At 38.9% G+C, this 12360-nt stretch overlaps 1 protein-coding gene and 1 pseudogene across 6 annotated transcripts in view; one reads left to right on the forward strand and one right to left on the reverse strand.

The window, feature by feature from the left end:
- Positions 1–41: 41 nt before the first annotated feature.
- CUTC (cutC copper transporter) overlaps positions 42–12360 on the forward strand; it is a 32877-nt gene continuing 20558 nt past the window's right edge. For 4 of the 6 annotated variants that reach the window (XR_001390809.2, XR_015552507.1, XM_004427939.3 and 1 more), the window contains exons 1-3: positions 45–241; positions 2973–3044; positions 8543–8602. Coding sequence is in view for 3 of the 6 variants with exons in the window: in XM_004427939.3 (XP_004427996.1) it covers positions 181–241; positions 2973–3044; positions 8543–8602 (193 nt within the window). In the remaining 3 variants the exon portion in view is untranslated. Of the gene's footprint in view, positions 242–2972; positions 3045–8542; positions 8603–12360 lie in introns of all 6 variants that reach the window. The other 2 variants (XR_015552508.1, XM_087432425.1) reach the window with 2 other exon arrangements.
- Positions 11069–11578, reverse strand: LOC101398186 (large ribosomal subunit protein uL15 pseudogene; annotated as a pseudogene).

Below are 12360 nucleotides of genomic sequence, written 5' to 3' on the forward strand. Positions count from 1 at the left end.
AGTGACTGCGCCTGCGCTAGCGACTTGGCTTTCGCGGGGGCCGCGGGGGCCGCTGGGGTTTGGATGTCGGGGACGCGCAGGGGCGCGCGCGGCGGTGAGGACGCGCTTCTTTGGTCGCGCGCGCCGGAACGCGGACTCTGAGTGGAAACCGAAGACGCACGAGGGAGGAACGCGTCGAGCATGAAGAGACAGGGGGCCTCCTCCGAGCGGAAACGGGCGCGGATACCGTCCGGGAAGGCCGGTGCGGAAGGGGGCGGGGAGGGGGCGATCGGCCGCTTGCGCTCTCGGGGGCGGGCCTGCGGGGGTTCTGGCCAGTGGATTAATCGCCGTTTCCCTCCGACTGGTTTCCCCAGCTGCTCACAGCCCCCTGCGGGGCGCGTTCTGTCAGTGCGGCTTTAAACGTGTGGAGACGGGGGGCCTGAGAAGGGGCGTGTAGCGAGAGCGGCCTGGCTCTGGAGTCAGAGATGTGGGTTCGAATCCTGGCGCCGCCACGTACCGTCGTTCAAGTTGGTGAACTTCTCTCAGCCTCAAGTTTCCCATCGCCACGCAAGAAGACCAGGACACCCCCCCCCACACCCCCCTGCCACGGCACCGCTGTGGTAGTTAATGCCGAGCGCTGAGCGCAGAGCCCAACCTGTGGTGACCGCTCGGTAACCCTTAGCTGCTACGGCGGTGCTGGGGCTTGTCCCCAAAGCCACACAGCTACCGAGTGGCAGAGCCTGTGGCTGCCGCGAGTCCCGAGTTATTCCTGCCACGCCAAGGGTAGGATAGGAATTTGGCAAATGCTTCCTGCGTGAACTCTTGGTTCCTCCACGCGAGCGGTCCGCCAACTTTTTGATCTCAGGACCCCTTTACCTTCCTAAAACGTATTGAGAACCTCGAAGAACTTTTATTTATATAGGTTACATCTGTCGATGTTGATCGTTTTAGAAAGTAAAACAGAAATTTTAAAAATATTTGTTAACTAGAAAATAACCATAATAAACCCATTACATATTAACACAAATAGCAGTTTTTATTGAAAAATAACTATTTTCCTAACCAAAAAAAAAAAAAAAGAAGAGTGCCGATGTTTTGTATTTTTGCGGATCTCTTTAATGTCTGGCTTAGTAGAATTCTGATAGCTGGGTTCTCATACCTGCTTCTCATTCAATCTGACATGTCAGGTAGCCTCCGGAAAACTCCACTAGTGAGAGAACCAGAGTGAAAAAAGGCAAATAAAGTCTTAATGTTGTTTTGAAAATAATTTTCACTGCACAGACTCTGAAAGGGTCTTAGAAACCCCCAGAGCTACCTGGGCTACCACACTTTGAGAACTGCTGCTCCAAACAGATGTCTTCTTTGATCCCTACGAATAACGTTTCTTATGCTTTGTTTTCAAGTTTACACATCTTTTCTCTGCAATGTCTAATTGCTGTTAATCCCTCTTATTCTGCCTTCTGTCATAGCTTTTTGTGTGCATCCCCACCTTCTCCTGGCCAAGGTCCTTTCTTGTGTGAGGCAAATGGTACCCCTGCAGCACTGTCCAGTTAGATTGGTCTGACAGCTGAGGTGGGTGGCTATCAGAAAACTCACGGAATTAACGTAGTGCTGTTGATTAAGCGCATAGAGCGGCGCTTAACTCTTTCGCAGTTTGAGACTGATAGTCTTCCTTTAAATTAATGAGGCAGTTACAATTTGATGTTAGCAGATGGTAGATTTTTGTTTTTCCAACTAAATGCTTTTTTCAAAAATTATAAAAGCAATATTGGGTAGGAAAAAAAAATCAAGCCATATAGAAAAGTAAAAGGAAGAAAGTAAAAATTCCATGTCCTACCACCTAATAGTAACCGTTATTAATATGTGGTGAACATTCAGGTATTATTGCATGAATATGCATTCAGTATTCTTAATTTTAAAAAAATTATGTGCTTAGCTTACAGAAAAAAACTCAAAACTCTTTGATCACACTTTTTAGTGTAAATACATGTATTTTTATGAATTTGTAATTATTCAACCTTTAGTAAATCTTTGTGTGACTATTGTGTTCCATGGTTGATATTGTGCTTGCTGTGGGTAATAATAAAGATTTCTCAAATAATGACCTTACTTAGGAACTTTAGGTCAAGTAAGAGTGATGACACACCTATCTACGTAAATAACAATGAGAGATGGAAGATAGTGTTTAAAGAGATACAGTTAGCATTTTAAAGAGGAACATATAACTTACGAAGAGTTATATGAGTTCAAAAAAGGGAGATACAGTTTCCCACTTTGGGAGAAAGGAAATATGGAAATGTGATTTTTACATGAGCCTTGGAAGATTTTAGCATTCAAAGATGGAGCTGGAAGGACTTTGTGGATTGGCAGATGGCATAAGCAAGAGCAAGGATGGGGATGGAGGGGACCTAGAGGCACACAGAGGAAATAATGTGTATTTAATTAATAACTAAAACTTGTTGCACACTTAGTGGGTACTATCCACTTTACATGAATTATCTCATTTTATCCTCACTACTCTGAGGTAGGTACTAAAACCTACTGTGTTTTTTAGAAAACTTAGGCTAAGTAACTTGTCTGGAATCATACAAATAAATGGTAGGGCCAGGATTTGAAGTCCCTCACTGCTCTTAAACATATATTCCTTATAAAGAAGTTTAAACATATTCTGCAGGCATTGAGAAGCATTGAAAGAATCTTGCCTTGGAATGTGATGGTGAGGTCTGTGTTTTAGGAAGTTTAATTTGGTATTCAGAGTATATTTTTCTTGGTAGAATTTCTTGTACATATGTCTGTGTTTTTATTTCACAGCCCAGAGACATCAATTTAATAATTAATATGGCATTTTATTGCATCCATGGGCCCCAGTGTACTTATCTACTTCCCTATTATTGGACCTTTGGATTTTGGCAGCAAAAAGCAAAATGTTTGTGGTAGATTGGTCTTGATGGATAGTACCATCATGAAATTGCATTGTTCTCCATGTATTTTAGGAGCAGCAAATGGATTTCTCATGGAAGTGTGTGTTGATTCAGTGGAGTCAGCTGTAAATGCAGAAAGAGGAGGTAAGAGAAATTAGAGAATGAATGACAGTTGGCAGTCCTTTTAAAGAGTCTAAAAATGCATCCTGTGAACTGACCTTGAGAGGTCTTGTTATCTCTAAGGATCCTAGTAATCCTTTTGAAAACAACAACCAACTAGAAAACCTACTGGGAAATTACGATTTTCTAGTTTTACTCCCCTAGTAGGTCACATTTTGAGACAAGTGTCCACGAGAGTGCTTACTCACCAACTTCATTTTTTTATTGAACTTAGCAAAGATTTAATTTTTTTCAAACCATTGATTTGAAGATGATTTTAGAGATTAGTTGCCATTTTCATCATCAGGACTTTTATCATTATCTTTTTTTTTGAACATTATTACCTCAAGGTTTCTTTTGCACTCAAACCTGCTTTAATAGGAAGTGTAGAAATTCCCGTCATGTCAGGATCAGAAAATTTTGTACGTATACAAAAGTAGAGAGAATAGTATAATGAATCCCGATGTACCCATCACTCAGCTTCATCCGTTTGTGATACATGGCCAACCTTTCACCAATATTGGAAGTCAGCAAACTTTTTTTGTAAAGAGCAACGTAGTATATATTTTCGACTTTGCTGTCCACATTTGGTCTCTGTTGCATAGTCGTCTTTGTTTTTTTGGTCTTTTTTTGCTGAGGAAGATTAGTCCTGAGCTAATATCTGTTGCCAATCTTCCTCGTTTTTTTCCTTGAGGAAGATTAGCCCTGAGCTAACATCTGTGCCAGTCTTCCTCTATTTTATGTGTGGGTCTCCACCACAGGGTGGCTGACGAGTGGTATAGGTCCGCGACTGGGATCCGAACCTGTGAACCTGGGCTGCCAAAGTGGAATGTGCCGAACTTAACTATTACAGGGCCACAGGGCTGGCCCCCTCTTCTTTGTTTTTTTAAATAATCCTTTGAAAATGTAAAAATTATTCTTAATTTGGCAATGAGAAAGAATGAAGTACTGATACATGCTACAACATAGATGAATCTTGAAACTTTATTCCAAGTAGGAAAAAACCAGTCATAAAATACTATATATTATATGATTCCACTTATGTGAAATGTCCAGAATAGGCAAATTTATGGAGACAGAAAGTAGATTAGTGGTTGCCTAGGGCTGAGGAGAATGGGGAGAAAGAGGTGGCTGCTAAAGGGTGTGAGGTTTCTTTTTGGAGTGATGAAAATGTTATAAAATTGATTTTAGTAATGGTTGCAAAACTCTGTGAGTATACTGAAAACCACTGATTGATACACTTTAAATGGATGAATTGTATAGTATGTGAATTTTATGTTAATAAAGATGTTGTTTTTAAAAAACACTCAAAAACATTTTTTAACTTGCAGGCCATAACAAAAACAAGCTGTGGGCCTTTGGCCTGCAAGCCATGGTTTGCTGACCCCTGATCTGTATTCCTACTTTTCCTTCTCCATCCCCAGGTTATTTTGAAGCCAATCCCAGACATCATGTCATTTCATCCTCAAATATTTCAGTATGTATATCTAAAAGATAAGGACTCTTTTGAAAAAATAATAACCACTCTATCACTAACATTTCTTAAAAAAATAATAATTTCTTTTTTTTATAATTTTATTTATTTATTTATTTTTTCCCCCAAAGCCCCAGTAGATAGTTGTATGTCATAGCTGCACATCCTTCTAGTTGCTGTATGTGGGACGCAGCCTCAGCATGGCCGGAGAAGCGGTGCGTTGGTGCGCACCTGGGATCCGAACCCGGGCCGCCAGCAGTGGAGCGCACGCACTTAAGCGCTGAGCCACGGGGCCGGCCCAATAATTTCTTAATATCATCAAAAATACCCAGTTAGTTTTCAGAATTCCCCGATTGGCTTATACAGATTTGTTTTGTTTTGTTTTACAGTTCTTTGAACAAGATCCAAACATTACATTTGTTTGATATATCTTTTAAGTCTATTTCAATCTATAAGTTTCCCGTTCTTTTTTCTTTCTTTTCTTTCCTTGTAGTTTGTTAAAGAAACTGTGATTTTCATCTTTTAGAGTATTCTACATTCTCGATTTTGCTGATTCTATGCATACCGTCATTTAATATGTTCCTCTGACTCCTATGTTTCCTGTAAAGTTGTAGTTAACCCAAAGGCTTAATCATTCAGATTTGAGTTCTTTTTTTTTTTTTTAATTTTTAGTTTATTGCAATAACATTGGTTTATAACATTGTATAAATTTCAGGTGTACATCATTATACTTCTATTTCTGCATAGATTATATCATGTTCATCACCCAAATACTAATTACAACCCACCAGCGCACACATGTGCCGAATTATCCCTTTCACGCTCCTACCTCCCCACTTCCCCGCTGGTAACCACCAATCCAATCTCTGTCTCTATGTGTTTGTTTGTTGTTGTTATTATCTACTACTTAATGAGTTGAGATCATACGGTATTTGACCTTCTCCCTCTGACTTATTTCACTTTGCATAATACCCTCAATGTCCATCCATGTTGTCACAAATGGCTGGATTTCATCGTTTCTTATGGGTGAGTAGTATTCCATTGTGTATATATACCACATCTTTATCCATTCGTCCCTTCGTGGGCACTTAGGTTGCTTCCAAGTCTTGGCTATTGTGAATAACGCTGCAATGAACACAGGGGTGCATGTACCTTTACACATTGATGTTTTCAAGTTCTTTGGATAAATACCCAGCAGTGGAATAGCTGGATCATATGGTAGTTCTATCCTTAATTTTTTGAGGAATCTCCATACCGCCTTCCATAGTGGCTGCACCAGTTTGCACTCCCACCAGCAGTGTATGAGAGTTCCCTTCTCTCCACATCCTCTCCAACACTTGTTGTTTCCTGTCTTGTTAATTATAGCCATTCTGATGGGCGTGAGGTGATATATCATTGTAGTTTTGATTTGCATTTCCATGATAGCTAATGATGTTGAACATCTTTTCATGTGCCTGTTGGCCATCTGTATATCTTCTTTGGAGAAATGTCTGTTCAGGTCTTTTGCCCATTTTTTAGCTGGGTTGTTAGATTTTTGTTGTTGAGATGCATGAGTTCTTTATATATTTTGGAGATTAAACCCTTATCATATGTATGGTTTGCAAATATCTTCTCCCAATTGTTAGGTTGTCTTTTCCTTTTGTTGATGGTTTCTTTTGCTGTGCAGAAGCTTTTTAGTTTGATGTAGTCCCATTTGTTTATTTCTTCTATTGTTTCTCTTGCTGGGTCAGACATGGTGCTTGAAAATATGTTGCTAAGACCGATGTCGAAGAGCGTACTGCCTATGTTTTCTTCCAGAAGTTTCATAGTTTCAGGTCTTACATTCAAGTCTTTAATCCATTTTGAGTTAATTTTTGTGTATGGTATAAGGTAAGGGTCTATTTTCGTTTTTTTGCATGTGGCTGTCCAGTTTTCCCAACACCATTTGTTGAAGAGACTTTCTTTTCTCCATTGTATGTTCTTGACTCCTTTGTCGAAGATTAGCTGTCCATAGATGTGTGGGTTTATTTCTGGGCTTTCAATTCTATTCCATTGATCTGTGTGTCTGTTTTTGTGCCAGTACCATGCTGTTTTGGTTACTATAGCTTTGTAGTATATTTTGAAATCAGGGAGTGTGATACCTCCAGCTTTGTTCTTTTTTCTCAGGATTCCTTTATTCAGGGTCTTTTGTTGTTCCATATAAATTTTAGGATTCTTTGTTCTATTTCTGTGAAAAACGTTGTTGAAACTTTGATAGGGATTGCATTGAATCTATAGATGGCTTTAGGAAGTATGGACATCTTAACTATGTTAATTCTTCCAATCCAAGAGCATGGAATATCTTTCCATTTCTTTGTGTCTTCAATTTCTTTCAGCAATGTTTTATAGTTTTCGGTGTATAGATCTTTCACCTCTTTGGTTAAGTTTATTCCTAGGTATTTTATTCTTTTTGTTGCAATTGTAAATGGGATTGTATTCTTAATTTCTCTTTCTGCTACTTCACTGTTAGTGTATAGAAATGCCACTGATTTTTGTATGTTGATTTTGTATCCTGCAACTTTACTGTATTCGTTTATTACTTCTAAAAGTTTTTTGGTGGATTCTTTAGGGTTTTCTATATATAAAATCATGTCATCTGCAAATAGTGAGAGTTTCACTTGTTCCTTTCCAGTTTTGATCCCTTTTATTTCTTTTTCTTGCCTGATTGCTCTGGCTAGGACTTCCAGTACTATGTTAAATAGGAGTGGTTAGAGTGGGCATCCTTGTGTGGTTCCTGTTCTTAGAGGGATAGCTTTCAGTTTTTCACCATTGAGGATGATATTAGCTGTGGGTTTGTCATATATGGCCTTTATTATGTTGAGGTACTTTCCTTGTATACCCATTTTATTCAGAGTTTTTATCATAAATGGATGCTGTATCTTGTCAAATGCTTTCTCTGCATCTATTGAGATGATAAACAGAGTTTTTGATAAACTGAGTTTTTGATAAAACTACTTTATAGATAACATTGTCATACCCCCTGTTGCATCACATCAGGAGGATACACCATTTTAGTTTTTTCTGTTTTGTGATATTAAGATTGATCTGTGGATTCAGATATTGTCGGCCTGATCCATCCTTTATAAGGTTTCCTGTCAGCTTTCACCTAATAATTTTAGCAATGCATATTTTAGTTGGGTTTTCAAAATGGTTCTATATTAAGCCTAACATTTATTTTTCATTTATTAGCAGTATACTTCTATTAAGAAGAACTTTCACTCATCAACTGTTTAGTTATACTGAGGTTCAATTTGTACAAGGAAGGCAGGATAAATGCTTCTTTTCCCTGTTTACTGATTTTTGGAATAATAAGTTTGTTCTCTCTCCTCTGGTGAATTGTTGTATCATTATAAACCTAGATTTATAAATATTTGATGTGTTTTAATCCACTGTAGTTATTCTTATTGATGCTCAAAGTGTCTCGTCTTTGGCTGGTAGGAGCCTTTTTAAGCTGGCTCCTGAGACCTTTTGACATGACCCTGTAGTCTGACAGTTTTCAGTATTTTTCTTATTCTTGAAATTATCTTGATTTAAGCTACTTAAAAGTGACTTGTCCTTTTTTAAAACTTAGAATAATAAAGCCTCTCTTGGAAAAGATTATTTTCTTATCAACAGAGAGTCAGTATTCCACTGTGGTCAATCCAGAAACTTCTTTATTCTAAGTCCCTTCCTGGTACCTGGAGAGGCAACCCTGTGTAATACAAAATTTTAAGAGACCTAGCTTAACTTGAATTAACTCTTAAATTTGACTATCAGTAACACAATGTGGGTTGCAGAATATAGTTGGGATTAAAAATGGAGTTTTACTCTAGTTTTATAATTTGATTTCTCTTAGTTTCCAAGACTCTTTGTTCTATATTTGGAAAAAATGTTAAGTTTGCTGTTTAATAAGAGTTTATTTTGGACAATTTTTGAGTAATGCTTTTAAATTTTTTTCTTAATTTTTAATTTTTAAAAATTTATTGTGCTGAGCAGTGCTTTTTTATTACAGGTGCTGGTCGGATTGAATTATGTTCTGGCTTATTGGAAGGAGGAACCACACCCAGCATGGGTAAGTGTCCATTTTTCAGATTTTCTGATTTTCTCATAGGAGTTGATAGAGCCTGGAGACAATTGATAATCTGTTTCATTGGGATCCTCTGCTAATGTAACTAACAAGTTAATTATGCTATGGATATTGTATCCGTTAGAAATGCTTATGGTTGTAAATAAACTTGTCTGTCAAAGATGTGATCAAATAGATGTTTTTTTCCTCATACATCAAAAAGTTGAGAGATAGGTAGTTGCTGTAATATTGGTTCAATTTCTCTGTAGTAACATCAAGGACCAGGGTTTTTTTTATCTTTCATCTGACATCATGAGTATATTGACTTTTGTCTTCATTTCTCCCCTCCTGATGTTTGTGCTGTTGTCACACATTTTACTTCTACATATGTTAAAAACACCACACTACATTGTTATTATTTTTGTTTGAGTCAATTATCTTTTAAAGAAATTGAAATAATAAGAAAACAATCATATATTTACCCATGTGTAGTTACCATTTCTGATGCTCTTCATTCCTATGTGTAGATCTATATTTCCATCTGGTTTCATTTTCCTTCTGCCTGAAGTAATTCATTTAACATTTTTTGTAGTATAAGTGTGCTGGTGATGAATTCTTTCAACTTTTATATGTCTGAAAAGATCTTTCCCTATTTTTGAAAGATATTTTTGCTGGATGTAGAATTTTAGGTTGAAAGTTTTTTTGCTTTCATTACTTTAAAGATGTTTCTCCACTGTCTTCTTGCTTGTTTGTTTCTGACAAGAAATCTGCTATCATCGATACCTTTGTTCTTTTCTGTGTAATGTGTCTCTTTTCTCTGGTTGCTTTTAAGATTATTTTCTTTATTTTTGGTTTTGAGCAATTTGATTATGATGTACCTGAGTGTAGTTTTCTTCATGTTTCCTTTTTTTTTTTTCTGGTGAGGAAGATTAGCCCTGAGCTAACATCTGTTGCCAATCCTCCTCTTTTTGCTGAGGAAGTCTGGCCCTGGGCTAACATTGTGCCCATCTTCCTCTACTTTATATGGGACGCCGCCACCGCATGGCTTGACAAGCGGTGCCTCGGTGCACACCCGGGATCCAAACCCGGGCTGCCAGCAGTGGAGCACGCGCACTTAACTGCTGTGCCACCAGGCTGGCCCCTCTTCGTGTTTCTTAGACTTGTGCATTTATAGTTTTCCTCACATTTGGAAAATTTTCCACATTCAATGTCTTCCACTCCCTCCTTCAGAGACTTCAATTATTCTTATATTAGGCTGCTTGAAGTTGTTCCACAACTCACTGATAGAACTACTTTTTTTTTTTAGTCTCCTTTTTCTGTTTCATTTTGCATAGACCCTATTGCTTTGTTTTCAAGCTTACAAATCTTTTCTCTGCAGTGTCTGATTGCTGTTAATCCCACCTACTGTATTTTTTCTCTCACACATTGTGGTTTTCATCTCTAGAAGTTTGAGTCTGTTGTTATATCTCCTATGTCACTTCTTAACTTTTTTGAACATATGGAATAAACTTATAATAGCTATTTTAATGACTTGGCTGCTAATTCTAACATCTGTATCAGTTCTAGGTGGGTTTCATTTGATTATTTCATTGCCTCATGATGTGTCTTATTTTCCTACCTGATAATTTTTTATTGAGTGAAAGACATTATGAATTTTACTTTGTTGAGTACTGGATATTTTTGTATTCCTGTAAATATTCTTGAGCAGTTAGGTTACTTGGAAACAGTTTGTCCCTTTTGGGTCTTGCTTTTAAAATCTGTTAAGCGGATCTGGAATAGTGGTCAGTCTAGAGCTAATTATTCCCCCCTACTGAGGTGAGACCCTTCTGTGTACTCTACAGAGTACATAGGGCACTTACCCAGTGCCCTATGAATCTTGAAGTTCTCCTGTCTGGCTAGTGGGAACAGGCGTTATTCCTGACTTGGTGTGAATGACAAGCACTATTTCTTCTAATCCTTTTCAGTGGATCTTTCCTTGGCCTTGTCTAGTTTCCTCACATACATTCACTGATCAGTACTCAGCTGAATGTTAGAGGGGGGTTCTCTGTAGATCTCCAGAGTTCTCTTTCTCTCCTCCCTGGTACTCTCTCCTGTGAACTCTAGCCTGGACTCTCAGCTTTGTCTCCTCAACTCAGAGTATTCTCTGGGCTCCGCTTGGGTTCCCCCTCCCTGTGCTGTGGCCTCTCTCATGGTAATAATCAGGGTCAATCATAGACCTAGCCTCATTTGTTTCCCATCTTTCAGGCATCATTGTCCTTTGTTGCTTGATATCTAGTGTCTTACAAATCATTGTTTCATATATTTTGTCTGTTTTTTGGTTATTACAGGTGGAAGGGCAAATCCAGTCCCTGTTACTCTGTCTTGATCAAAAGCAGAAGTCCCTATATGAATTTTTGACTCCTGTATGTTACTCTGAGGTTGATGATAATATTATTTAGTATGAAAGGTTTTGTTTTTTTTTTTTTTAGAAGAGAAAAGCACTTGCTAGCATTTAATGAATCTCCCTCCATGTAGCTTCAAGCTACCAGGACACAGGCCCCCCCAACACCCTTAATCTTCTCCTCAGCTATTCTGCTGAAGAATTTGGCCTTCACGATGACAGGCTGCTTGGGGAGCTTTCCCTTTCCCAAAACTTTGTAGTAGCCGGATCGCACCACATCAATGATAGGAGCAGCTCCAGTCTTGTTCTTGGCAGCATTTACCCATGTCTGCTCACTGACCAAGGTCCACAGTTTATCAAGGTTGACAGTTGGGCAGAAGCTCTGGTTCCTCTTTAAGTGGTAATGCCTCATACCCACTTTCCCAAAGTAACCTGGGTGATATTTGTCAAAGTTGATCCTGTGATGATGCAGGCCACCAGCATTACCCCTGCCTCCCGGGTGCTTCCGGTGCTTGCCGATGCGGCCGTGGCCGTGGCTCACGTGGCCCCGAAGTTTCCGGGTCTTCCTCAGTCTGGACGGCATGTTGGCGGCCGAGACGAAAAAGGGCAGTATGAAAGGTTTATTTCATACTATTTCATACATATTTCTTTGGAATCTTCTCACTAAAGGAGGGCATTCCCTGGCCATTCTGTGAAATCCTTAGAATGTATCTGTAAATTTGAGTGCAATCTGTTTTTTGCAACAGCAATCATGATTCATTGCTTAGTGTCAGGCCTCTTGCTATCCCATGCAAAATTGGGGTTCTTTTTTTTTTTAATTTTTTTTTGGTTTTTATTTATTTATTTTCCCCCCAAAGCCCCAGTAGATAGCTGTAAGTCATAGTTGCACATCCTTCTAGTTGCTGTATGTGGGACACGGCCTCAGCATGGCCAGAGAAGCGGTGCGTCGGTGCGCACCCGGGATCCGAACCCGGGCCACCAGTAGCGAAGCACACGCACTTAACCGCTAAGCCACGGGGCCGGGCCCTGGGGTTCTTTTAACAGGGAAAAAGAAGTAAATTCACGTTGAGTAAACACTAATAGTGATTGCCACAGATCTTATGCTTTTGAGGATTTCTGAGCTAGGCATGAATTGTGTCATGTTTAGGTACTGTTATTCATAGGTCTCGGCATAAAATCACAAATAAGTAGAACTTTGCTCCCTTTTACATGTCTTTTTGTAAAAAGGCTTTGCTAAATGTCTTTGTCCATTAAAGGGTCATAAAACTTTAGAACTATGTAACCATCTCTATAGTAGGTTTAAGTAGAGCTGTAATCAATTAGAAAGGAGAAACCAGATCTTAGGGAATGTACTGGCAGAACATTGAGCCTGGTAGTTATTACA

This window comes from Ceratotherium simum, chromosome 6 (genome assembly GCF_057802395.1).
Source record: "Ceratotherium simum simum isolate JZ-2026a chromosome 6, ASM5780239v1, whole genome shotgun sequence".
NCBI lineage: Eukaryota > Metazoa > Chordata > Mammalia > Perissodactyla > Rhinocerotidae > Ceratotherium > Ceratotherium simum.